Source organism: Protopterus annectens, chromosome 1.part1 (genome assembly GCF_019279795.1).
Source record: "Protopterus annectens isolate FY-2018-M chromosome 1.part1, PAN1.0, whole genome shotgun sequence".
Taxonomy (NCBI): domain Eukaryota; kingdom Metazoa; phylum Chordata; order Ceratodontiformes; family Protopteridae; genus Protopterus; species Protopterus annectens.
This window is the reverse complement of record NC_056726.1, coordinates 1,227,840,810-1,227,867,409: the sequence shown is the minus strand read 5'-3', so window position 1 is coordinate 1,227,867,409 and position 26,600 is coordinate 1,227,840,810. Positions and strand designations below refer to the sequence as shown.

Sequence of the window (26,600 nt, the reverse complement as noted above, 5' to 3'; positions counted from 1 at the left end):
CTCCAGCCGCTCTGACGGAGAGAAATGCGACATCAGCCGACGTCGGACCCAGACTTTGGAATCCGGCCGACCGAGGGCTGCCTGAGGCAGGACAACCCACATGTTATGACTGCAGTTGCAATCTTGAAGGACATCTAGGACTGCAACAGTGAATGCACTCGAACATCTACATTTATGGTAAATGTACACAACTATAGTATGTTCTTCGTGTTTCACTGTTGCAGTCATCACATTTGGGTTGATTCCCAAAGCTGAGAAAATGGGTGGAGGCAGTCAAGGAAACTAGGGGCTGGCTAGGATGCCCTGCAAGAATGCAGAGGCAAACCCTGCCCTGGATTTGGAGAAGAGAGGCAGGTGGTAATGTCTGGTAAAAGTGTGAATAGATGTCCAGGTGGCAGCCTCCATGATGTCCCTTGGTGGAGACTCCTCTGAGGAAAGCTCCAGACCCATCCAAGGTACAGACGACCGCAGGATCCTTAGTCGAAGAAGAGTTTTGCGGCATACCAGACTCCAAAATGGTCTCTGTAGCGGCCTGCGAATCTATAGAAGCGGGCATCAGGGGCTGTGAAAGCACCTCACTAAGGACGGAGAACTGATGACTAGCTTAACGGAAGTGCCATCGGTAGGTTTGGATCTGTGCCGTCTTTCTTTATCTTTACGTTTTTTTCAAAAGATCTGCATTCGGATGGCTTACCAAAGCAATACTGGAGTTAGAGAACTGTAAGTGAAAATAGCTACAATAACGGCTGACGACACATAGTTTTGGCGTTGAACAAAACACAAAAGTGACAGCAGGGGACGTTGTGGTCTGGGTCTAAACAAGTGACGCAGTAAGAATTAAAGTCTCCGTGTGGTATTTGCTTTCCAGAGGCGCGACAATTGTTAACTTTTTCTGACATCGGTTAGTGCAAGAAAAAAGGATCCCCAACGGGGTACTCCGCTTTAGAAGACTTCAGCTTCAAATTGGTAGATGAAACTTAAGTAGCGGCCGGCACTCGTGCGAACTGCTTCTGCTTCAGGCTCCATGGCAAGAAAGACTGATGTAATGGTGTCGGCTCCCTTACTTTATACTGCTGACAACATGACATCAGTCCAGATGCGACAGCTACAGATGCAGAAATACTAAGTCTCTGGTATTCGGGCCAGCCAACTGCTACCCTGGCAAGGATAGCCCAAATGTGATGACTGCAACAGTGAAACACGAAGAACTTCTACAACCAACCTCAAATAAATTTGACATGAACTCAAAAAACACTGGAATAGAAGCTAAAAAAAGATCTAGGTCTTGTTTATTAACCCACAAGTAGAATCTTTTTTTGCGATAAGAAAGAGACCTTGGCCGTGGATGAAACTGGAGAAGACATGCAGTCAACTTGAGGTTCTGTACATCTGAATGAGGCAGCCCATACAGATGGTATTGCAGATCTATATGTGTATTTAGAAGTAAGGGATGCTACTTTAAGCGAGGCCTGAGCAGTAACTAGATTTGTCTGGGCCAGAATGAGGCAATGAAGATTACCATAGCTTTGTATGATAAAGACTAATTTTCAGGGAAACTGAAAGGAAAGCATAAAGAAGCCACTGTTAATGTCAGAGAGGTTAACCAGTTAAAATCAGGTCTGCACAGCTGGATTATACATACAGGAGATGAAAGATGATGTGAAGGTTGGGACCACTGAGTACCAAGTATCCACTGTAATATTACCACGTAAAAACATGTGAAAGAGCAAGACTATGGCACAGGTCATCAAACCAACAAACTATGAGGATGAGTGAGCCTGGTGGAGTACGCTGATCTAACAGCCAAGTTGCCACTCTGATGGACTGAATCGTCTCAGAAGTGAGGCAGACAATAGCCAAACTGTTGTGTTCAGATGATACCTTATGAAGAGGATGGCTCTGAAGTTGGTGCTGGAGATCAGACAATTTCAGAACCAGCTGATCAACATTGATGAAAGTCTCAACGTTAAGTAAACTGGATGTGAGGGTGCTGGTGCTGAGCTAAAGGCACCAGGTCAGTGCCAAACATACAGGCTCCAGGTAATGTTTCAGATCCAGAAGCACGAATGCCATAACATGGACTAGGGACGGAGCAATCAATGGTGATTGTGGGCCAATCCTACCTGCGCTACATATACACAGAGGGGACAGGAGGACATCTGTCTTAAATCTGTATCTTGAGGAAAGTCATCCCCATTCATTCACAATCAAGAACCATAGCATTCCCAAAGGACCTGGCTGACCGAAGTGAAGGGGTTTGTAATTCTGAAGTTAGCTGAGGGAAAACTTTTCCAAGGAATGTCTGCTCAAAGATTTTATCTATGATTTATCTTAGATAACTACTGGTTCCAAGAAAGATTTAGCTAAAGGAGGAGATTCCTGCAGAGACTTGTGCCAAAGAAGGCTGTGCCAGCTCCTGTGTTGGTGCTTTTGAGGCTAACAGCCTGAATCTTCAGGTTTTCTTTTCCTGTTTTTTGTTTTCCCTCTCCTTTTTTGTCCTTAGTCTTTATTTTTGGGGTTTGTGAGGAGGAAAAAGTCCCTTAAGAATTAATTTGTTGTTCTTGTCAGTAATACATGAGGCCCAAAGGCCTTGGAGATGGCACAGTTCACATCAAGGTGATGCAGCTCCAGGCACACTAAATAGAGATTGTGGGCATCCTAGGGTGGGGATCTTGTGGAGGTACTGTGCACATTTCCTGAAACTCTAACCCACTGAAGAAAAAAACACAAACATGTCAGTACTAGAAAACAACATTAGCTGAAGTAACATGCTAGAATAATATCAAATTACAGTTAACCAGAAAGTACAACACATAGCAAATTATCACAAACCAAAAAAAAAAACTAGTCAGGAAAAACAGAAGTTAACAATGAAGTTAGAATTTTTTAAAGACATACTGAGGGTAGATGGGTAGAAGAGATAATATGCTAGACCTCCTGTCTAAATACAACAAATGCGGGAAGGGAAAGAAAATAACGACGTACAAACTGTAATTAGGATTGTAAGCAGTAATGATCATTTTTGAATGAATGGCTACTGAAGAGCGACAAATGGAAAATAAAGTAGCTTTCAGCATGAATATGTATCTGAGCGCTTATGGTAAAAAATGAGCTCTGAAGGCATTCAGAGCACAGAGGAACTATGGGAGTATTTTTTCTGAAACAGCCTGACGCAAGAAGCACTGACAGAAGGCTAGAATGGATCAGACACACACCTCATATCCCACTAGTCAGACTGGATAGACTAGACAAAATAAAATTTAATTTTTATATTTTAAAAAACATCAGCAACTTGTGTGTAACAGTAAGTCACTTTGGGGCACATTTTATAGACAGCTTACCCACTTTTATATATCTAATAACCAAGCTGCACTTTGTGGCAACATGCACTGCAGGTAAATCCTCAATAATCCATATCCTGTCGTGCATTAAGTTTCACTGCCTGCGAACAGAGTATCAGAGTGACTCAACTAAGCTGCACAAATACTCTACCCTGTTTTCTGTTAGACTGACATTCATACAAGACTGTTGGAGCTTAAGTACAACTACAAGGTAGTCATCTGTATTTCTGAATCATCGATTCAAAATCCATCCTTACTTTGCTGCCCTTGCAACAGTGTACTACAAGGCTGTTGCACTGATAAATCAGTAGCAATTGCATTACACTTATTTTTCAGACATGTACCCATGTTTTGTTTTTGAATGGGTGCAATGACAAACTCCGGTGATTTTATTGGCAACATGTAAAGAATCATGTTTTAAACTATGGATACTACTACTTCTGAGTGTATCTTTTGATGGGATGAGAGTGTACTTTTCTTTCGAAAATGCTTACCACAGTCCATACACTTAAAAGGCTTGTCTCCTGTGTGAATTCTCTCATGGTCTACTAGCTTATCCTTATGCAAGAAACTCTTTTCACAATTAGCACACTTAAAACGTTTCTCTTTTGAGTGAATTAACTGGTGCCTAGCAAGATAAGGTTTTGATGTAAAACTCTTTCCACATTCATTACATTCAAGTTTAGTGGCTGAGTGGGTTTGCTGATGTATAGACAGCTGTGATTTACCTATATAAGCTTTGCCACAAATAGAACACTTATAAGGCTTCTCCCCTGTGTGCACTACTTGATGGTCTATGAGCTGGTGCCTCCATATAAAACTTTTCCCACATTCAGTGCATTTAAATGCCTTTTCCTTGTGAATCTTTTGGTGCCTGTAAAGAGAGGACTGAGCTATGAAACTCTCTCCACAGTCAGCACATTTATAAGACTTTACTCCCGAGTGATTCCGCTCATGTTTAGTAAGGTAAGCTTTTGTTGCAAAATACTTCTCACACAAACTACATTTGAATGGCTTCTCTCCTGTGTGAATTAAAACATGGCCTGCTAGTTGGTTCTTCCACCTAAAATCCTTTCCACAGACTGTGCAATGAAATGGTTTCTGTCCACTGTGTATTCGTTGATGTCCAGCAAGATAAGAGAAGGTCCTGAAGCTCTTCCCGCACTCATTACACTTGTGAGGCTTTAATTTTGTGTGACTTCGTAGGTGACTGACAAGATAAGGTTTTGTTATAAAACATTTCCCACACTCTGTACATTCATAAGGCTTAAATCCTGTGTGTTTTCTTTCATGAAAGGCTAGATCCTGTTTAGATAAGAAACTTTTTCCACACTCTGCACACTTGAAAGGTTTCTCTTTTATGTGAACCCAGTGGTGTCTTTCAAGATTCTGTTTCCTTGCAAAACTCCTCTCACACTGACTACACTTAAAAGGCCTCAATCCTGTGTGAGTCCATTTGTGGGCATTAAGATGTGCATTACTTGTAAAGCAATTCCCACATTCATTACACTTAAATGGCGTTTCACCCATGTGCACCCATTGATGATTTGAGAGTTTGTCCTTCCATCTAAAGCTTTTCCCACATATTACACACATAAATGGTTTCTCTCCTGTATGTATCCTCTGGTGACCTGTGAAGTGATGTTTCCATCTAAATTCCTTCCCACACACAAGACACTTGAAAGGTTTATCTTCTGTGCTGACCTGTCCAAGTTCTGACAGATTATCACCCCATGTAAAACTAGACGAAGATAAACATTTCCGCTTTCGGTTCCTGCAACGTTTCTTATCTTTGGTAATCAGCTTATGTTGGGTAAACTTGTGTTTAATAAATGTCACATGATCTGGAAAGCTCTCCTGACAGGTTCCACATCTGAAACGTCGTTTGCCTTTCGGATCTTGCTGAAGTGCAGGCAGTTCTGAAAACTGATGCTCCTCACAATCAGCACCTGCAAGAACCAAAGTAAACAATACATTGTATATTTAATAACTGCTTTTAAGAGTTTAAAGATTACAAAGCTTTAAAAGTACAGTTGTGTACGAAAAAACATTAACAGTAGATAACGGAATGATCACAGCTGCAGTAGCAGTAACTACATGGGTTTTACCCTTACAAGGATATAACAGCTGGCAGGCTTCCAAAGCTTCAGAGCACCTTCTAAACGCCCAGACCAGCCAGTCGTGTCAAACTGAGCTGACTGAAAACACAGATTTGGGCACCAAGCCCTTCACAGCTCTCATGCCAATACAGAGAGGAAGGCTGAGCTCTGAAAGGGAAATGCTGGGAACAACAAATAAATAAATAAATAAACCACACCCTGGCATAAAAAACACATCAAAACATAAAGGAGATGGAGGGACAATGTGTCCACTGCAGTAGGAATAATTCAAACACCTACTGTTATGGTAAGTAAACAACTTTACTATGCTCATAATATTCATCACTGCTACAGTAGTCTTAACTATATGGGTAGATTACCCTAGCTAAACACAACTGGGAGGTGGAACAAGAAAGGTCCAGGAGCCCCTGGAGAATGGTCCCGGTAAAGCCTGGTCTACACCTAGCGAAGAAATCAAGCTTTTAATGTCTTGCAAACATATGTACAGAGGACCAAGTTGCTACTTCTAGACTCCAGTCCCTTCCAAAAAGTCATAGAGGAAATCAAGGCACTGCTAGAGTGGCCCTTGACCCTGCCTGGGATAGCTTTGTTGTTGTGAGTATAGCAAAAGGAAATGGCATGAGACAACCATTTGGAAACAGTCTGTTTTGACAGAGGTTGTTCGTTTTTCCTACCACCACAAAAAGCAACCAACTAATTTGAGGATCTGAAAGACATAGCTCTGTCAAGATAATAAGCAAGCTGTCTGTGCACATCCAAGGTATGGAGCATCCTTTCTCCATCATTTTTAGGTTCATGAAAGAAAACAGGGCGATGGATTGTTTGGCTTAAACTAAACTTGGATACCACCTTAGGCATAAGCATAAAGGATTAGGTTTCAAATAACCCAGTTTCTAAGGAAAATGAGATAGGGCTGACTCACCGTAGCTTGCAACTACTCTTCTTGCAGAGGTCAGAGCAATCAGTAAAAGAGTTTTCCATAATAACTTCAAGTCAGACAAACAACCTGGTTCAAATGGAGCAAGTGTTAGCTTCTTTAACAAAAATTAAGATCTCAAACAGGGGCTCCCAGTCTTCTTGAAGGCCTTTTATTCAAAATCCATTTCAAAAACATTTTGACATGAGAGTGCATTGAAAGAGAAGGATCCATAGGCAGACATGCTGAAACAGACAAATTTATTTATTTCAGTTTGGTGACCGGGGTAGTCCACTGGGCCCATGAGTGCCCATTTTCAGTGGAGGTCCGGGGAGAAAAGCTCCAATATAACAAACATTAAAGATACACAAGTATGTAAGTTACAAAAATAAAATACAGTTTACATGAATGTACATTCCGTATCAAGCTTAGTCGACAAAGACAATTTTGATGGATCTGGAAGGCTGTACTGCAGAGATTTATTTGAGAAATACCTTCATAACAATTGAAGTGTAGTAGCATTATACATAACGATTAAAGTAAGGAAATGCATTAATTTGCCACAAGAAGCTATTTACAATATTTACAAAGTAGATATAGTATCTTGAGAAGCAAATGCAGAGAGCTCGAGACAGCTCAGGGAAATAGTTGTTGTAATGTTAGAGAGAGTAGGAACCTAGGAGTAACACCTCCTTAGTGAATTGTTAGAAAGAATTAGGGTGAAAGGAGGTGCATTTCCATTTGGAGTACAAGTAAGTGAAAAGTTGGGTTTTAAAGATTTTTGAGTTATTATCCTAAGAGTGGATGGGAGAGAATTCCATTTCTTGCCTAGTGAGAAAGAGAGGAGAAGATGGCCAGCAGGCCGTTTTGGTTTGTGGATAGTAATTAGGTTTTGATTTTCAGATCTAAGAAGTCAATTGGGGGTGTAGGGGGAAAGGATGTTTGTTAGAGCTGGACATTTATTTGGGTGAAATACAAGTCTGTGTGCAGTGGTAAGTTGGAGGTAGTCTAGGTAATTAGGGAGTTCTAGCCAGTTTAGAGAATTAAGGGTGTGGCAGTGATGGGTGGAATTTTTGGATCTGGAGGCAAATTTGGAGATTTTGTTATAGCAGTTTTCCAATTTAAAGGTGTTGGTAGCAGTCAGGTTAGTCTGAAGAGGGGCTCCATATAACAGGGATGGGAGGAGGTAAGTAGTAGCTAAAGTATGTCTAGGAGAGTTTGAGAGAGAGATTGTTCCTATAAAGCATACCTAGCTTTTGGTGGGTTTTCTTTATATTTTGTTGAACATGGACATCGAACTTGAGGTGTTCATCAATAGTAATGCCAAGAAGTTTTGCAAAGGGAACCACTTCAATGGGAGAGTTGAAATGGCTAAGGACTTTAAATGAATTTTTGTCAAAAGGGAAAGTCTTGGAGGGAGAGAAAAGTAGAATTTTAGATTTATTTGCATTTAGAGACATTTGATTTTGTTGCATCCAGTTTTCAGTAGTAGAAAAAGTAGCTTGGTTTTTAGTCAGTAGTTCAGTGAAGTTTGAGGCAGAGCAGACTATCGTAGAATCGTCTGCATATTGAATAATTTTGGCATCAGGAATAGCAGAGTGAAAGTTATTGATAAAGATATTAAAAAGCATAGGTCCGAGGATGGACCCTTGAGGGACGCCAGTTGAGGTAAGAAGAAAGGAGAAGGTGGTGCTCTTCCATTTCACTGCCTGAGATCTATCTGGCGGGTAGCTAGAGAACCAGGAGACAGTGTTTTATGCGAGATGTAGGTCTGAGAGATGACGGATAAGGTGTTCAAGGGAAACAGTGTCAAAAGCTTTATAAAGGTCGAGAAGGATTGTGAAAATAAATGTCCTGAATCTCAGGCTTGGTTGACAATTTCTAAGGAGGAGAGTACAGCGGTTATGGTGCTATGGCCAAGGCAGAAGCCATGCTGGGTAAATGAACCTTGCTCGAGAAGTAAGAAAGGCCATAGGACAGTAATTCACTCAAATGTTGTAAAATCAGAGAACAAAGTACAGTTGTGTACACGTACCATAAATGTAGATGTTCGAGTGTATTCACTGTTGCAGTCATTACATTTGGGTTATCTGCTTGCAGGTAGCCCTCAGTCGGCCTGATTATCAAAGTCTTGGGTCCTGCGTCGGTTGCTGTCTCATCTTCCATGAAGTCAGGTAGTCAGGGGTATAAAGAATGCAGCCAATGTCATTTTATCAGTTTTTCTTGCCCCAGATGTCAGGTGCCCCCATAATGGGAAGCAATTATATACAAGGTTACACCTCCAACAAAAAAGTAAATACACCAGAAAGTTTAAATACAGAAAGCAAGAAGAGATGTAAACCAGCCCTAGATTTAGAGTAGAGAGGAAGGTGGTAATGCTTAGAGAAAGTATGCACTGAACTCCAAGTAGCTGCCTCCAAAATATCCTTAGTTGCCACCCCCCTTAAAAATGCTGTTGAAGTGGCAGTAGCCCTAGTGGAATGAGGCCTAATCCCAGCTGGAATCTCCTTGCCATGATGGGAATAACAAAAAGAAATGCAAAACCCAATCCACTTAGAAATAGTTTGCTTAGACACAGGCTTGCCCTGAGAACTCAAAGCAAAAGAAACAAACAACTGCTGAGACTGCCTGAAATCCTTAGTCCTGCTTAAATAATAACGCAACTGCCTATGTACATCTAAAGTGTGCAAAATCTTTTCCCCTTTATTTTGGGGATCTGCATAGAAAGTAGGCAAATGAATAGTTTGGTTTAAAGCCACACTAGAAACCACCTTGGGCATAAAGGAAGGATTAGTACGTAATGATACCCTATCCTTATGGAAAATCAGAAAAGGCTCTACTGCCATAAGGGCCTGCAACTCAGAAACCCTTCTTGCAGAAGTTATAGCCAACAAAAAAGCAGTCTTCCATGACAAATATTTTAAATCAGCAGTACCCGCAGGCTCAAAAGGTTGTAGAGTAAGTTTTTCCAACACAAAATTGAGATCCCAAGCAGGTGTAGGAGCTCTACGTGGGGGTCTTATATTCTTTGCCCCTCTGAGAAACTGCTTGAACAAAGGATGCGAAAACAATGGTGGGTCACAATCATAGTGAGCTGAAATTGCTGCAGCATGAATCTTAATGGAAGAGAAGGACAAACCTTTGTCCAATAACTCAGTAAGATATTGAAGAGCCACACTCAAATTAGGCTCAGAAATCTCCAAATTCCTTGCTGCACTCCAAAATAAAAATCTCTTCCATTTTTCTGCATACACTTTCCGTGTACTAGGTCTTCTAGCTTCCATAATCACATTTAAAACTTGTTGAGGAAGTTGAGACCGCTGTCTCTCAAAACAGAATATGCCATGCTGTTAGATGAAGAGAACTAAGCTTGACATTGAGCAGGTGGCCTTCTCTGAGACAAAAGGTGTGGAATCAAGGGTAAAGGCCATGGAGGCTTCTTTACTAGACTCCTCAGTAATGGGTACCAGTGCTGCGAGGCCAATCTGGAGCTATTAAAATCATCCTTGGCTTGTCTTGTCTGACCTTTAGAAGCACCTTTGGAAGAAGAGGCAGAGGTGGAAACGCATACACATGAAGATTTTTCCAACTGAAAGAAAGAGCATCCACTTTCCAAGCTGTGTGATGTAACCTCTTTGTGCAAAACTTTGGCAGCTGGTGGTTTAGTGGAGAAGCGAACAGATCTATGTCTGGAGTTCCCCAGGACACTGTCAACCTTTGAAATACATGAAGATCCAGTTTCCACTCGTGGGGATCCATGATTTGTCTGCTTAACACATCTGCTAAGGAGTTCTGTGCTCGGCAGAAACCTTGCCTGAAGAGTTAGTTGCAAGCTGAGCGCAGTCTCCCATAAAATCATTGCTTGCCTGCACAATGGGTAAGAATGTGTTCCCCTTGTTTGTTGATGTACCACATGACAGTTGTGTTGTCTGTTAGAATCAACACCTGCCCTGGAAGAAGTAACTCCTTGAAAGCCATTAATGCAAACTGGACTGCTAACATCTCTTTCATGTTGATATGTAGATGCTGTAGTCTGGCAGGCCACTTGTCTTGTATCCACTTTCCATTTAGATGAGCTCCCCAAGCAATGTCTGAGGCATCTGTCGTTAGAATCTGACTCGCCTCTGGCCGGGTCACAGAGAGTCCCTTGTTTAGGTGACATTCCTGAGCCCACCACACAAATTCCTTTTGCATGCAAGCTATTATTTGAATGACAGTGTCCAAATCCTGGCAGTGCTGTGTCCATACACTTTTTAGATACCATTGCAGCTTCCTCATATGCAGTTTGGCATTGGGAAGCACCAGAATACAAGATGCCATGAACCCTAATGCTTGAAGGACTGTCCTTGCAGTCAGCACGGACTGATGAGATAGTTGATGAAAGTAAAGGGATAGACTCTGTTGTTTGTCCGGGGTTAAAAAGGCCATCTGGGCTGCTGTATTCAGTCTCACACCCAGAAAGCACATGTCTTGAGAGGGTACTAGACTGGACTTTATTTCGTTCACAGAATACCCTAGGCATCTTAGCACTGCTATAACATATTCCAGATGCTGTAGAAGGTCTTCCTTTTCTTGAGCCAGAATCAGGCAGTCGCCCAAGTAAGGATAGATTTGAATTCCTTTTAGTCTGAAGTAAGCTATCACTGGAGCCAGAACCTTTGTGAATACTCTGGGCAGTAGATAAGCCAAAGGGCAATGCAGAGAACTGATAATGAGAATTTCCAGCTCGAAACGCAGATACTTCCTGCAACTTAGTGTTATAGGCACATGAAGGTAAGCTTCCTTGAGATCTAAAGTTACCATCCAGTGGTCTTTGCCCAGCAGAGGTAAAAGCTGTTGTAACGTCAACATCTTGAACTTGGGAATGTCCAGATAAGTGTTGAGGATAGATAAATCCAAAATTGGTCTCCACGTGTTCCCCTTCTTTGGTACTAGGAACAGGCGAGAATAAAATCCTAGGCCCCTTTCCGATACAGGGACTGGCTGAATGGCCCCTATTTGGAGTAACAGAGAAATTTGCTTGTGAGCGTCTTTCCTTTGTGTAGGAGGAACGTCTGGCATGCCTTTGAAAGGGGGCAATGTATGGAAATAAAACCTGTAACCGTGGTGAATGATATCCAACACCCATCTGTCTTGAGTAATTAAATCCCAATTTTCTTTGAAAAGAGACAGTCTTCCTCCCAAAGGAGCTGCCAGACGAGAATCTACTGGCAGCTGAAAAAGCAGGTCATTGGGTCTGTTTACGAAAGGACTGACCCCTGCCCTCACCAGAAGTCTGAGCAGGTGAACTCCCTGATCTAGGCCTAAAAGAACCTTGAGCTCTGCCCCTACCACGTCTAGACCTACCCCTAGACTGGGAATCATAAGCAGGATATGTCCATCCCTTAGTAGGCCAATTTCTACTAAACTTCGGTGGCTGCACCTGCAAAAAATCTTTAACAGTTTGCATAGACTTAGCTTTGTCCTCCATTTTCTTCAGGACTGCTTCCACAGGCGAACCAAACAACACATCAGACTGTAAAGGAGCATCCAAAATCCTTGCCTTAACATGCTCAGCTAAATTCTGATCCCTTAACCAGGCATGCCTGCGAAGAACAGAACTAGTGGCAGCCACCCTCGAGGAGGCCTGCACAGCATCAAAACCACATTGCAAAGAATGCTTACCCACTTGTTCAGACACATGAAGTAAATCCAGCAACTCTTTACACTCTATACCTTCCGCCAAAGCATCCACCTTAGATTTCAATTGTGAAAGGAGATAATTTTGATATTTTAGCATGTGAAACTGACAATTCAACGCCTCATGGCTAGAGTGGAAGAAGTATACACTTTCTTTCCCCACCTATCCAAAGCCCGTGCCTCTTTATCAGTGGGAACAGGATTTTTAACCACAGAGGCCTTAACACCTTTAGGCCCCTGAGAAACAGTGTCTGGGTCCGCCCTAGGACTCTTAAACAAATACTTATGAGCTTCGGGCACCCTATAGTACCTATCAGGTTTAACAGGAGCAGGAGGCAAAGAGTCAGGGTTCAGGGAAGCCTCTGCAAAACATCTTCCACCACATTCAACACAGGAGGTATAGCTAAGGGCCTATGTTGTGGTAAAATAAGAATTCCCTAAGCCTTTTCCTGGAATCAGAGTAATCTTGGCCTTCCCATTTAAAGTGTTCCCTCATGGAATGCAGAGTCTCTGAAAATGAGAAATCCTCAGGAGGAGAAGCTGTAGGTGTGGAATCATCCACATCAGAATCAGAATAAGGAGGAAAGTCCTGTAATTCTTCCGCAGAAGACTCAAGCCTCTGAATACTGTTCCAAACTCTCAAACTCAGGTTCCACCCTAGGCCTCTTATCAGGAGGGGGCATAGAGCCTCTAATCATAGTAATTAAATCTTCTGCCATTTAAGCATATGTTTCTTAGGCACAGAACCTGAAGTGCTAGGAGAAACCCCACTGTAGCTGAACTTGGCCTACCTCTGAAAGAAGTTTTGGCAACAGTAGGAGAAGCTCTAACTAACTTGGGAACAGAGGGAAGAACAGTTACCTGAGAAGCCCCCTCAGCCTGGTCTACCTCCTGAGAGGGCACATCCTGTAACAATAAAGTGTCTGCCTGAGACTCCAAAGAAACTCCTGGCAAAACCTCTGGCTCCACAGAGCCTTCTAAAGAACCGACGTCCGGGACTCCGGGTTCATCAACCCTAGGCTTCGCTGTTTTGTCTTTGCGCTTCTTAGACGAAGCGGGCGCCGGAGCATCCGACGGCATTTTGTAATTACAACGCTTCCCAAACACTAACCTGGCACAGTCTAACCTTCTCTTAATAGTGCGTTTATTAAATCTAGCACAAGAGCGGCAACCAACAACGTCGTGCTCAGGCCCTAAACAAGGTATACACAGAGTATGGTAATCCCTATGAGGTATCTGTTTCCCACAAGAAATACAGTTATTCACTTTTTCTGACATCCGGTTAAATACTGAGGCAAGAAAAAACCAAAATGCTCCCCAACGGGGTACTTAGCCAACTTTGATTCGGTCTGAAACTCCGACTTCGGAAATATTTCAGAACGCCAACCTGCACTCGCAAGAACTGCTTCTGCATCGGACCATGCGGCAAAAAAGACTGGGGATATGGCGTCGGTCATGCGCATTAGTACCCTGACGTACTGACGTCAGTCTAATGCGCCTTGACCGACGTCAGCCATATACTTTGGTATTCGGGCCGACTGGACAGCGGACTACCCCAATGGTTAGGACTGCAGCAATGTGGAATGAAGAACATCCAGGACTGCAACAGTGAATACACTCAAACATCTACATTTATGGTAAGTGTACACAACTGTACTATGTTCTTCGTGTTTCACTGTTGCAGTCATTACCATTTGGGTAGATTCCCAAAGCTAAAGAAGGGAGGAGGCAATTAGATAACATTAGGACCAGCTATTAGGCACTGCAAGACTGCAGTGGCAAACCAGCTCTGGATTTAGAAAAATAATTGGCAAGTGGTAATGTTTAGTGAAGGTATGTACAGAACTCCAGGCAGCCGCTTCTAGGATGTCCCTGGTAGGAACACCTCTGAGAAAGGCTGGAGAGGTAGATGCAGCCCTGGTGGAATAAGGTCTTATCCCCTGTGGGGTAGGTTTTCCATGGTGATTATAGCAGAAATAAATGCAATGGCCTATCCATTTAGAAATGGTTTGCTTAGAAATGGCCTTCCCTTCTACCCCTGCAGCAAATGCAACCAAGAGCTGTTCAGATTTCCTGAGAGGTTTAGTCCTGTCCAAGTAAAATCTAAGTTGTCTGTGCACATCCAAGGAATGCAGTATTCATTCCCCTTTGTTCTGTGGATTAGAAAAGAAGGTTGGCAAATAAATGGACTGATTAAGGGCCACACTGGATACCACCTTGGGCAAAAAAGGACAGATTGGTCCTGAGGGACACCCTGTCCACATGAAAGATGAATAAAGGCTCCACTGCCATGAGGGCCTGACACCCTTTTTGCTGAAGTGATGGCCAGAAGGAAGGCTGTTTTTCAAGAAAGGAATTTCAACTCTGCATTTGCAGCTGGCTCAAAGGGAGGTAAAGTGATCTTTTCCAATACAAAGTTAAGGTCCTAGGCTGGAGTAGGGGCTCTCCCCTGCGTGGTCTTACGTTTTTGGCCCCTCTGAAGAATTGCTTCAGCAGGGGATGAGAGAAGAGGGGTGGCTCTGTATTATAATGTGCTGAAATGGTCAAGGCATGAATTTTGATGGAAGAAAAGGCCCTTGTGAAGCATCTCAGTTAAGTATTGAAGAATATGAGGTAACTGGGCACTAATGTGGCCATTCCCTGAGTTTGGCTCCAGGAACAGAATCTTTTTCATTTTTCAGCATAGGATTTTCTAGTACTAGGCCTCCTTGCCTCCAGAATGACATCCATCACTTGTTTACTGAGGGGTGGTAATGGAGAGATCAAGTAATTAGCCAGGCTGCAAGGCTCAGGGTTTGAAGCTGTGGGTGCAGAATCCGGCCCTCCTGCTGGGACAGCAGGGCAGGGGTCTGAGGCAGGTGCCATGGTTCCAGAAATAACACACTGCGCAAGAGGGGGTATCAGTGTTGGCATGGCCAGTCTGGAGCAATCAGTATGGTCCCTGGTTTGTCCTGTTTGATCTTTAGTAGCACTTTGGAGAGGAGAGGCAGAGGGGGAAAGGCATAAACTGATAGGCTTTTCCAGTCGAAGGACAGGGCATCCACTTTCCAAGCTTGTCTGTGCAGAGTCCTTGTGCAGAATTTGTCCAACTGGTAGTTCTGAGGGGAGGCAAACAGGTCTATCTCTGGGTTCCTCCCATTTGTTTCTCAACATATTGAATATCTTTGGTTCCAGTTTCCACTAGTGTGGGTACATGAGATTTCTTCTTAGGTTGTCTGCCAGAGTATGTAGCTTGCCTGGTAGGAATTGAGCTTGCAGTTGCACTTGGTAGCTCAAGGCTGTGTTCCACAGAGCCATGGCTAGTCTGCAAAGGGGGTACGAGTGGGTTCCCCCCTGCTTGTTTATGTACCACATAACCGTGGTGTTGTCCATCTTTACCAATAAATGTCCTGGAAGAATGTGGTCCTTGAAGCCTGTCAGAGCATTCTGTACAGCTAACATCTCTTTCTGATTGATATGCAGGTGCATTTGACTCTGGTTCCATTTGCCTTGAATACACCTCCCTGCCAAGTGAGCCCCCCATGCACAGTCTGATGCGTCTGTTGTTGGGGTTGAGTGAATGGCAGTCCCTTGTTTTGGTGGCAGGCCTCTGCACACCAAAGGAACTCTGTCTTTAGACAAGGTATGATATGAATCACTGATCCTAGGTCCTGCGAATGTTGACACCATAGGCTTTTTAGACAGCACTGTAGTTTCCTCATATGCAGTCTTGCATATGGAATTAGTAGAATGCAAGAGGCCCTGCAGTATTTTCCTTGCAGACAGCTGGGTCTTTGTGGCCAGTAGTTTGAAGTAGGCTGTCAAATGAAAGTACAGTTGTGTACCTACCATAAATGTAGATGTTCGAGTGTATTCACTGTTGCAGTCATTACAATTGGGTTATTCGGCTAGCAGGCTACCCGCAGTCGGTCCGAGTTCCAAAGTCTAGGTCCGGCGTCGGTTGCTGTCGCCTCCTCCCTGACGTCAGTGCACCAGGGGTATAAAACATGCAGCCAACGCCATTTTCTTCAGTTTTTCTTGCCCCAGATGTCAGGTGCCCCTAAATGGTAGGCTAAATTATGCCAATAAGCATGCATGCACAAAAAACTTTTCCTTCATCTACAAGCAAATACACCACATAGGTTGTATAGAATAGAGAAGTACAGATAAGCCCCAGCAAAGGAAAAGGGGGATGGTGGGAGGGTAACCTGGACTGCAACAGTGAATACACTCGAACATCTACATTTATGGTAGGTACATAACTGTACTATGTTCATTGTGTTTCACTGTTGCAGTCATTAAAATTGGGTTGAATCCCAAAGCTAAGGTTGGGAGGCTGGTGCTAAACAGGATTAGAAGAGGCTATCAGGCCCTGCAGAACTGCAGTGGCGAAGCCTACCCTGGATTTAGAGTACAGAGGTAAGTGATAGTGCTTTGTAAAAGTATGCACTGAACTCCAGGTTGCAGCCTCTAAGATATCTTTGGTTGGTACTCCTCTGGGGAAGGCTGCTGAAGTGGCTGCTGCTCTGGTTGAATGTGGCCTAATGCCCTTAGGCACTGATTTTCCATGTTGTGAATAGCAGAAATGAATGCAGTGGCCTATCCACTTTGAAATAGTCTGCTTTGAGATAGGCCTTCCTTGTGATCCTGCAGCATAAGCCACTAGAAGTTGTTCAGTCTTTCTGAAAGCTTTGGTTCTGTCCAAGTAGAAGCGTAGCTGCCTGTGAATGTCCAAAGAATGCAGAAGTCTCTCACCCTTATTCTGTGGGTTTGGATAAAAGGTAGGCAAATGAATTGTTTGGTTAAGGACCACAATGGATACTACCTTAGGCATAAATGTAGGGTTTGTCCTCAGAGAAACCCTGTCAGGATGGAAAATGATAAAAGATTCCACAGCCATGAGCGCCTGTAACTCTGAGACTCGTCTAGCGGAGGTTATTGCTAGGAGCAGAGCTGTTTTCCAAGATAAGAATTTCATAGCTGCAGAGGCTGGCTCAAATGAAGGCAGTGTGAGTTTTTCCAAGACATAGTTGAGGTCCCATGCAGGTACTGGTGCTCTCCTTGGAGGTCTTATGTTTTTGGCCCCTATGAGGTACTGCCTTAGTAATGGATGAAAAAAAATAGGTGGTTCTGTATTGTAATGAGCTGAAATGGCAGAAGCATGAATTTTAATTGATGAAAAGGAAAGGCCTTTATCCAGCATCTCAGTTAAGTATTGCAAAATCTGAGGAATATTTGGAACAATCGTGTCAATGCCTTGTGCCTGGTTCCAAGCACAGAATCTCTTCCACTTTTCTGCATATGATTTTATGGTGCTAGGCCTCCTGGCCTCCAAAATAACATCCATCACTAATTTAGAGAGAGGTGTGTCTTGAATGGCTAAATTAACTGCCATGCTGCCATGTTTAAGGTCCTGAGTTGGCTGTGCAGTATCTGACTGTCTTGTTGGGTCAATAAGTGAGGAATTTGAGGCATTAGGATTGGGTACCAGTGCTGGCGGGGCCAGTCTGGGGCAATCAGTATAATTTTTGGCTTCTCTTGTCTGACCTTGAGGAGTACCTTGGGGAGGAGAGACAGAGGAGGAAAGGCATGTACTGTTAGGTTTTTCCAGCTAAAAGAGCATCCACTTTCCATGCTTGCTTGTGGTAAGTCCTTGCGCAGAATCTCCATAGTTGGCAGTTGTGAGGGGAGGCAAATAGGTCTATGTCAGGGCATCCCCAGTTTCTTGTTATCATGCTGAAGACTTGTGGATCCAATTTCCACTCATAGGGGTCCATTAGGTTTCTGCTTAGTTTGTCTGCCAGAGTATTTGACCTTCCTGGCAGGAATTGTGCTTGCAGATGTACTTGGTAAGTCAATGCTGTGTCCCACAAGTTCATGGCTAGTCTGCAGAGGGGGTAGGAATGTGTGCCTCCCTGCTTGTTTATGTACCACATGACTGTAGTATTTTCCGTCTTTATCGGTAGTTGCCCTGGATGAAGTAGATCCTTGAAGGCTGTCAGGGCATTCAGTAGAGTTAGCATCTCTTTTTGATTGATATGTAGATGCATTTGACTTGAGGATCATGTGCCCTGAATGCATCTTCCTGCCATATGGGCCCCCCCCCCCCCCAGGCATAATCTGATGCATCTGTTGTCAATGTCTGCCTGGCTGTGGGTAATGTGAATGGCTGTCCCGTGCTGTGGTGACAGGCTTTTGCCCACCATCGAAACTCCTGCTGTAAGCAGGGAATGAGGGTAATTATTGTTTCCAGGCTGTGGCAATGTTGAGTCCAAACACTTTTTAGATACCACTGAAGTTTCCTCATATGCAGTTTTGCATATGGAATTAGCAGAATGCAGGATGCCATGAAGCCCAAAGCCTGCAGAACTTTTCTTGCAGATAACTGGGTCTTTGCTGCTAACATTTTGAAATAAGTAGTCAGTTGTCTGTGTTTATCTGGCGTGAGATAAGCCATTTGGGCAGTTGTATTTAAGCTTGCACCCAGGAACATTATCTCTTGAGAGGGTACGAGTTTTGATTTCTTTTCGTTTACTGTGTACCCTAGACCTGTTAGTAATCTTTTTACAAACGCCAGACGCTGTAGTAGAATGTCCTTGTTCTCTGCTTGAATAAGGCAGTCGTCCAAGTAAGGATATATTTGTATTTCTCTTTGTCTGCAAAATGCAATTACTGGTGCCAGGCATTTTGTGAAGACCCTGGGCACAGTAGATAAGCCAAAGGGCAGTGCAGAGAATTGGTAGGGCATTGAGCCAGCTATAAATCTGAGGTATATTCTGCATGACTGTCTGATTGGAACATGTAGGTATGCCTCTTTTAGGTCTAAAGTCACAAGCCAAGCCTTCTTGCCCAGCATGGGCAGAAGCTGCTGCAGAGTTAACATTTTGAATTTTGGAATATCCAGGAATGTGTTTAGGGTAGACAGGTCCAGTATTAGTCTCCAGGCTTTGTTTTTTCTGGGCACCAAGAATAACCTTGAGTAAAATCCTAGTCCCTGCTCTTGCTGTGGTACTTGCTGAATGGCTCTCGTGTCCATGAGGGATGAAACTTGCTTTTGTGCCTCTGCCCATTGATTGAGTGGCAGGTCTGGCATACCGTTTGGCCTTGGCAGGGTTGTGAAAGTGGAACCTGTAGCCTTGTGATACAATATTGAAGACTCGTTTGTCCTGGGTGATCATGTGCCAATTTTGTGAAAAAAGTGCTAATTCCCCCCCCCCAAAGGAGCTGCCAGAAGATAAGTGCTTGGTGCTGGCAGGGGAAAGTCATTGAGACTGTTTCCTGTATGGCTGTGATTTTTCCTCTCCGCTTTTGGAGATAGAAGCTCCCCATTGCTTAGGCCTGTATGAGCCTTGGGGCTGTGATCTGCCTCTTTGTGGCCTGACACTGGAAAGGACCAATTCTTCGTAGGCCAGTTCCTGCTAAATCTGAGAGGCTGTACCTGCAAGAAATCCTTGACTGCATAGATTTAGCTTTGTCCTCCATTTTCTTCAACACCAAACAAGGTATCATGCTGTAATGGAGCATCTAAGAGTTTTGCTTTAACATGATCGGGCAAATTCTGTTCTTTTAACCAAGCATGCCTCCTAATGACAGAACCTGTAACAACGGCCCTGCAGGAGGCCTCTAGAGAATCGAAACCACATTGCAAAGTATGCTTTCCCACTTGTTCAGCTGCATGCAATAAATCCTGCAATTCTTTGTTTTCTGCACATTCTGAATTTGTCAACATTTTCTATTTAAGCAGTGACATAAGATATTGCTGATATTTAAGCATATGAAACTGGCAATTTAAAGCTCTTACAGCCAAGGAAGCAGAAGTATAAATCTTTTTTCCCCCATCTGTCCAGGGCCCTAGAATCCCTATCAGAGGGGATAGGTTTTTTTGCAGTGGAAGCCTTGACCCCTTTGGGACCCTGAGAGAGTTTCTGAGTCATCAGCAGGGTTTTTATAAAGAAATTTATGTAAATCAGGAACCCTGTATCTGTCTGGCTTAACAGGAGCTGGTGGTAGAGAGTCAGGCGACAGACTCTAAAAATACATAATCTACAATGTCTAAAACAGGAGGAATAGCAAGGGGCCTGTGCTGTGGTAATAAAAGGAAGTCTCTGAGCCTTTTCTTGGATTCTGAGTAATCTTGGCTCTCCCAGTGGAAATAATCATAGTATGCAGGATCTCCCCAAAAGAATAACCCTCAGGAGGAGAGGCTGAAGGGATAGATTCTTCAGCATCAGAATCCTCATAGGGAGGAAGAGAATATTCCTGTTCAGAAGAGGAATCAGAGGAAATGGAAACCTGATCTGAAGATTCATATTCTATCTCTTGCCTAGGCCTCTTATCAGGAGGGGGATGGGAACACCTGATCACAGTAATTAGGTTTTCGGCCATTTTAAGCATCTGTTTTTTAGGCATGGTGGCCTGTGTAGGAGAATGCTGTACTTGTTTCTTTGTCTTTAGAGCTGCTTTATTCTTTGCTTTTGAAGCTGAAGTTGGTTTCACATATAACTGAGTAGGTCTGAAAACACCCTCAGAAGCCGATGCCTGCTCAGCGGCTCCGGACCCATCTGAGGGAATAGTTTCAGAGTGTCCAATACCTTGAGTTTCCAGCTGCCTAGTCAGCTCCACGTGGGAGTCGGAAGCGGCCTGTGGCTCTGAGGTAGCGGGCATCAGGGGCTGCGAAAGCGCCTCACTGAAAACCGGCGACAGGCCTAGCGGAAGCCTCGTCAGTTTTGGACCTCTGATGCCTGTCCTTTTCTTTTTCTTTGCGCTTTTTAAAAACTCCGGTAGTCGGCTGTTCCGACGGCATTATATAATTGAATCTACTGCCAAAATAATGAAATGCAAAATTGTACAGACGCTTAATAGTGTGTTGGTTAAATCTAGCAGAAAACCGACAACTAGCAACGTCGTGGTCAGGGCCTAGGCAACGAATACAGTAAGAATGAAAATCCTTCTGAGGTATTTGCTTCCCACAAGAAATACAATTATTAACTTTTTCTGACATTGGTCTGGAGCAAGAAAAACAGTTTCCCCAACGGGGTACTTAGCTTTAATGAAGACTTCGGATCTGAAATTCGAATTTGAAAATCTCAGGAGTCGGCCGACCGGCACTTGCGAACTGCTTTTGTTTCGGGCACTGCGCGGCAAGAAAGACTGAAGAAAATGGCATCGGCTGCATCTTTTATATCCCTGGCGCACTGATGTCAGGGAGGAGGCGACAGCAACCGACGCCGGACCTAGACTATGGAAGTCGGGCCGACTGCGGGTAGCCTGCTAGCAGGATAACCCAATTGTAATGACTGCAACAGTGAAACAAAATGAACATCTTGTTTCTCTGGTGTGAGGCTGGCCATCTGGGAAGTTGTATTCAAGCTTGCTCCCAGGAATACAATTTGTTGGCAGGGTACTAGATGTGATTACTTTTCGTTTATAGTGTACCCCCAGGGAGGTTTGTAATTTCTTTACAAATGCCAGATGATTTAATAGTATTTCCTGGCTTTCTGCCTGAATTAGACAATCGTCCAGGTATGGGTATATTTGAATATTTCTTTGCCTGCAAAATGCAATACCCTGGGCGCAGTAGGATAAGCCAAAGAGCAGTGCAGAGAACTGATAGTGCATGTAGCCTGCTCTGAAGCGTAGGTATCTTCTGCAAGATTCCCTTATTGGGATGTGAAGGTAGGTTTCCTTTAAATCCAGTGATGCCAACCAGGCATTTTTTCCCAGCATGGGAAGCAGCTGATGTCGAGTTAGCATTTTGAATCTTGGGATTTACAAAAAAGTGTTTAGGACAGACAGGTCCAGGATAGGATGCCATGAATTGTCTTTTCTGGGCACCAGAAAAAGTTTTGAGTAGAAACCTTGCCCCCATTCTTCTTCTGGGACAGGTTGAATACCCCTGATGCTTAGAACAGAGAGAACTTGCTTTTGAGTCTCTGCCCACTGATTTGGCGGTAGGTCTGGCCAACCGTTTGGGGTTGGTAAGGAGTGGAAGTGGAATTTGTATCCTTGGGATACTATATTTAAAACCCATTTGTCTTGAGTAATGACTTCCCAGTTTTCTGCATGCAGGGCGATCTTTCCCCCTAAAGGGACAGCCAGTTCAGCAGGGCATGGAAGGTTTAAATTTAAGTCAGTGTGACAATTTACCATAGGGGGATGTCTTACTACTCACAGCTTTGAAAGTGGAAGCCCCCCACTGCTTAGGCCTGTGAGTACCTTGGGACTGAAGCATTTGTGTTCTGCTGGTCCTGGGTTTGGACTGAGAAGGCCTGGAAGAGGCAGGAAATGACCAATTCTTAGAAGGCCAATGCCTACTAAACCTGGAAGGCTGTACTTGCGAGAAATCTTTAACAGTTTGCACAGATTTAGCTTTTTCCTCCATCTTTTTAAGTACTACTTCTGCTTTGTTGCCAAACAGGCGGTCTTGGTTTAAGGGAGCATCCAGCAATTTAGCTTTAAAATGATCTGGCAAAGATTGTTCCTTAAGCCAAGCATGTCTTCTAATTACAGACCCAGTGGCAGCAGCCCTGCAAGATGCCTCTAATGAATCAAAACCACATTGCAAAGTATGTTTTCCAACCTGCTTTGCAGAATGCATTAAATCCTGTAATTCTTTATTTTCAGCATAGTCAGGAATCAACATCATTTTCTGTTTAAGCAATCCAATAATATGTTGCTGATACTTTAACATATGAAACTGGCAGTTTAAGGCCCTAACGGCCAAAGTAGCAAAAGTGTATACCTTCTTACCCCACCTATCCAAGGCCCTGGAATCTCTATCAGAGGGTTTAGGGTTTTTGGCAGTAGAAGCTTTAATGCCTTTGGGTTCCTGTGGAATGGTCTCAGGATCCGCAGTACGATTCTTAAAGAGGAACTGGTGAGAATCAGGTGCCCTGTAATACCGGTCAGGCTTTCTGGGAGCCAGAGGTAGAGAGTCAGGGGCCAGGCTAGATTCCGAGAGGGCAACATCTACAATGTCCAGTACAGGAGGGATAGCTAAAGGCCTGTGTTAAAGTAGGAGTAAGAATTCCCTAAGCCTCTTTTTAGAGTCAGAATTATCCTGGCTTTCCCAGCGGAAATGCTCCCTAAGAGTATGCAAGGTTTCATCAAGAGAGAAATCCTCTGGAGGGGAAGCAGAGGGAATGGAGCCCTCTGCATCAGAATCCTCATAGGTAGGATAAGGGCAATTCCTGGTTATCAGAGAAAACAGAAATGTCAGAATCCTGATCAGAAGAATCAAAAGGAAAATCAGTCCTAGGTCTCTTAGAGAGGGTAGCTTCCCCGGATTACAATAATAATGACGTACCTCCCTGGACTACATGAAAAGAGACATGGAGGACCTCTCTGATCATGTAGCCCGGGCTAGTATGACCCTGATCCTGAGTAGCATCCTGCCCTCACCAAGAATGATACCTCAGTATAAAGAGAAAATGATCAATTTCAACAATTGGCTAAGCTTCTGGTGTCATTCAAAGGGGATCCAGTGTCTGTCAGCCTGGGACGACATACTCGACAAGCCACACTGCATCGCAAGAGACGACTTCACCTGTCACCCCTAGGCTTTCGAATACTGGCCAAGGTTCTTGCTGCCCCCATAGTGCCTTTTTAGGAAAGGCTCAAAAGTGAAACCCACCTCCGTAAACAGCACGATTAACAAAAAACTGAGGGTTATGTTACTCAACGCAAGGAGTTTAAATCTCAAAATGCACATGCTCGAAACACTCAGTATGGAGAACGTCATCTGTGCATTAACTGAAACCTGGTTCAAGGCTCCGGAGAGCACCCCAGCACTACCGGGCTACAACTCGTACCACATGTTTCGGCCACAGAACACGGACCAAAACACAAAAGGAGGGGGTGTATCCATATTCATCAAGGATACCTACACCTCCAGGTTAGTGGCGCAGCATGATATCCGAGATCATCCATGTGCAACTAACATCGGGCAAATCTGCAATGCAAATTGTGGCCTGCTACAGATCACCCTCCATGACCCAGGACCACCACTCCACCTTTCTGGAGACACTGGAAAATATGAAGGTCCTATCGAACACCCTGATATTGGGCGATTTCAATTATCCTACAATTAACTGGGAAAACTACTCGAGTACAAACTCTCAGGCCCAGCACTTCCTGGAATTCATCAACTCAAATGCCCTGAATCAGCTGGTAAGCTCCCCTACCAGAGGTGAAAACATATTGGACCTGATCATCACAAACATGGGCGACAGGTGTTCCACACCAGAGTTCAACCAGTCACTGGTTAGATCAGACCATAAACTAATCACTCTGGATGTCCACACCCAGCCACATCCCCAACTAAGGAAACCACAGTAAAAAAACTTTTCTAACGCAAACTTCTCCTTACTTAAGATGAAGTGGTAACTTTCACAGCCCCCACGCTAAAGGATAACGCTACCCAAGATGCAGAAACCTTTACAAATGCACTCTATGAGCACCTACAAGGATGCATGGATTGTGCCATCCCTAGCAAAACCAAAACTCACTCCTCTAAGAGAAGGAAACCAGTCTGGTGGACCCCTGCCATAAACAGGCTATACAATAGGAGGAGGAAACTAGTTCAGAAAAAAAGTAAATCCCAGAAAGGAAACACATCCCTGATCAGTATCAGTAAGAAACTAAGGTCCCGCATAAAATAATCCAAGGCTAATTTTGAAAGAAAAATAGCCAATAATTCAAAAGATAACCACAAAGCCTTCTTTAGCTATGTTAAGAATCAAAGTGGCAGGAATTGTGCCTGTAGTTGAATTTTCAATTCCAGTGCTGTGTTCCATAGGGTCATGGCTTGCCTGCACAGGGGGTATATGAGTGAGTTCCCCCCTGCTTGTTTATGTACCACATCACTGTGGTGTTGTCTGTCCTTATCAATAGCTGGCCTAGATGCAGTAGGTCTTTGAAGGTCATAATAGCCTTTTGCACGGCTAGCATTTCCTTTTGGTTGATGTGAAGGAGCTTCTCTTTTCGTGCCCATTTTCCCTGAATGCACTGATCTGTCATGTGTGCTCCCCATGCGTAGTCTGAGGCATCTGTTGTGATGATTTGAGTTGCTTGAGGTACACAGAAAGGAAGACCTGTTGTTTCTTTGGCAAGCTTGAGCCCACCACATAAATTCCTTTTGAAGGCATGGAATGAGTGGTATAATTGCTTCCAAGCTGTGGCTGTGTTGAGACCATAAGTTTTTTAGGTACCACTGAAGTTTCCTCATATGCAGCTTTGCACATGGGATTAGTAGGATGCAAGATGCCAGGAATCCCAGAGCCTGCAGGACTTTCCTTGCAGTTAGCCTGGTGTAAGTTGCCATTTTTCTGAAGTATTGAGACAGTTGCCCTTGCTTGTCTGGCGTGAGGTAGGCCATCTGGGTGGTTGTATCCAAGCTGGCACCCAGGAAAGTTATTTGCTGAGAGGGTATTAGTTTTGATTTCTTTTTGTTAACTGTGTATCCCAGGAAGTTCAACAGTTTTATTACAAATGCCAGGTGCTGCAGTAGTATGCCCTTGCTGTCCGCTTGGATCAGACAGTCGTCCAGATATGGGTAGATTTGTATCCCTTGTAGTCTGCAGAAGGCGATTACTGATGCCAGGCATTTCGTAAACACTCTGGGTGCAGTAGATAAGCCAAAGGGCAATGCAGAGAATTGGTAATGGGTTGAACCTGCAAGAAATCTGAGGTTTCTTCTGCATTCTTGTCTGATAGGGACATGCAGGTATGCCTCCTTGAGGTCCAATGTTACCAGCCAAGACTCCTTGCCCAGCATGGGAAGAAGCTGCTGTAATGTGTGCATCTTGAATTTTGGCACCTGTAGATATGTGTTTAGGATGGATAGATCTAAGATAGGTCTCCAATCTTTGTCTTTCCTTGGCACCAGGAATAGTCTGGAATAAAACCCTTGACCTTGTTCTTTTGCAGGTACTTCTTGAATTGCTTTCATGTCCATGAGAGATGAAATTTGTTTTTGTGCCTCTGCCCTTTGATTTTGTGGCAGGTTTGGCATGCCTCTCATTTTTGGAAGAGTGTGAAAGTGGAACCTGTAGCCTCTGTCTATAATGTCCAGAATCCATTTGTCATTTGTAACAATATGCCAATTTTTTGAGAATAGTGTCAGTTTTCCGCCCAAAGGTGCTGCCATTAAAGCTTTGCTTGGCAGGTGTAGGGGGAAGTCATTGTGTCTGTTTTCTGAAAGACTGTGATCTTATCTTCTCCACTTCTTGGGGTTGGTGCTTGCCACTGTCTGGCTCTGAAAGATCCTTGAGGTTGCCCTCTACCCCTTGGACACCTGTATCTGCCCCTTTGAGGTCTGTCCGTGGCTGGAAAGGACCAATTTTTTGAAGGCCAGTTTCTGCTGAAACGTGGAGGCTGTACCTGCAGGAAATCTTTCACTGTTTGCACTGATTTCGCTTTTTCCTCCATTTTCTTTAGCACCTCCTCTGCTTTAACACCAAACAATACATCTTTTTGAAGAGGTGCATCTAATAATTTAGCTTTGACATGATCTGGTAAGGCTTGCTCTTTGAGCCAAGCATGCCTACGTATAACAGACCCGGTAAC

The 26,600-nt window shown here is 43.8% G+C and overlaps 1 protein-coding gene across 1 annotated transcript in view; it reads right to left on the bottom strand.

Moving 5' to 3' along the window:
• Nucleotides 1-1,114: 1,114 nt before the first annotated feature.
• The window catches only part of LOC122815924 (zinc finger protein 345-like), a 477,973-nt gene continuing 452,487 nt past the window's right edge, over nt 1,115-26,600 (bottom strand). Inside the window, exon 4 of the mRNA XM_044088794.1 lies at nt 1,115-5,290. Within this exon, the coding sequence (XP_043944729.1) occupies nt 3,759-5,290 (1,532 nt within the window). The 3' untranslated portion in view covers nt 1,115-3,758. The remainder of the gene's footprint in view (nt 5,291-26,600) is intronic.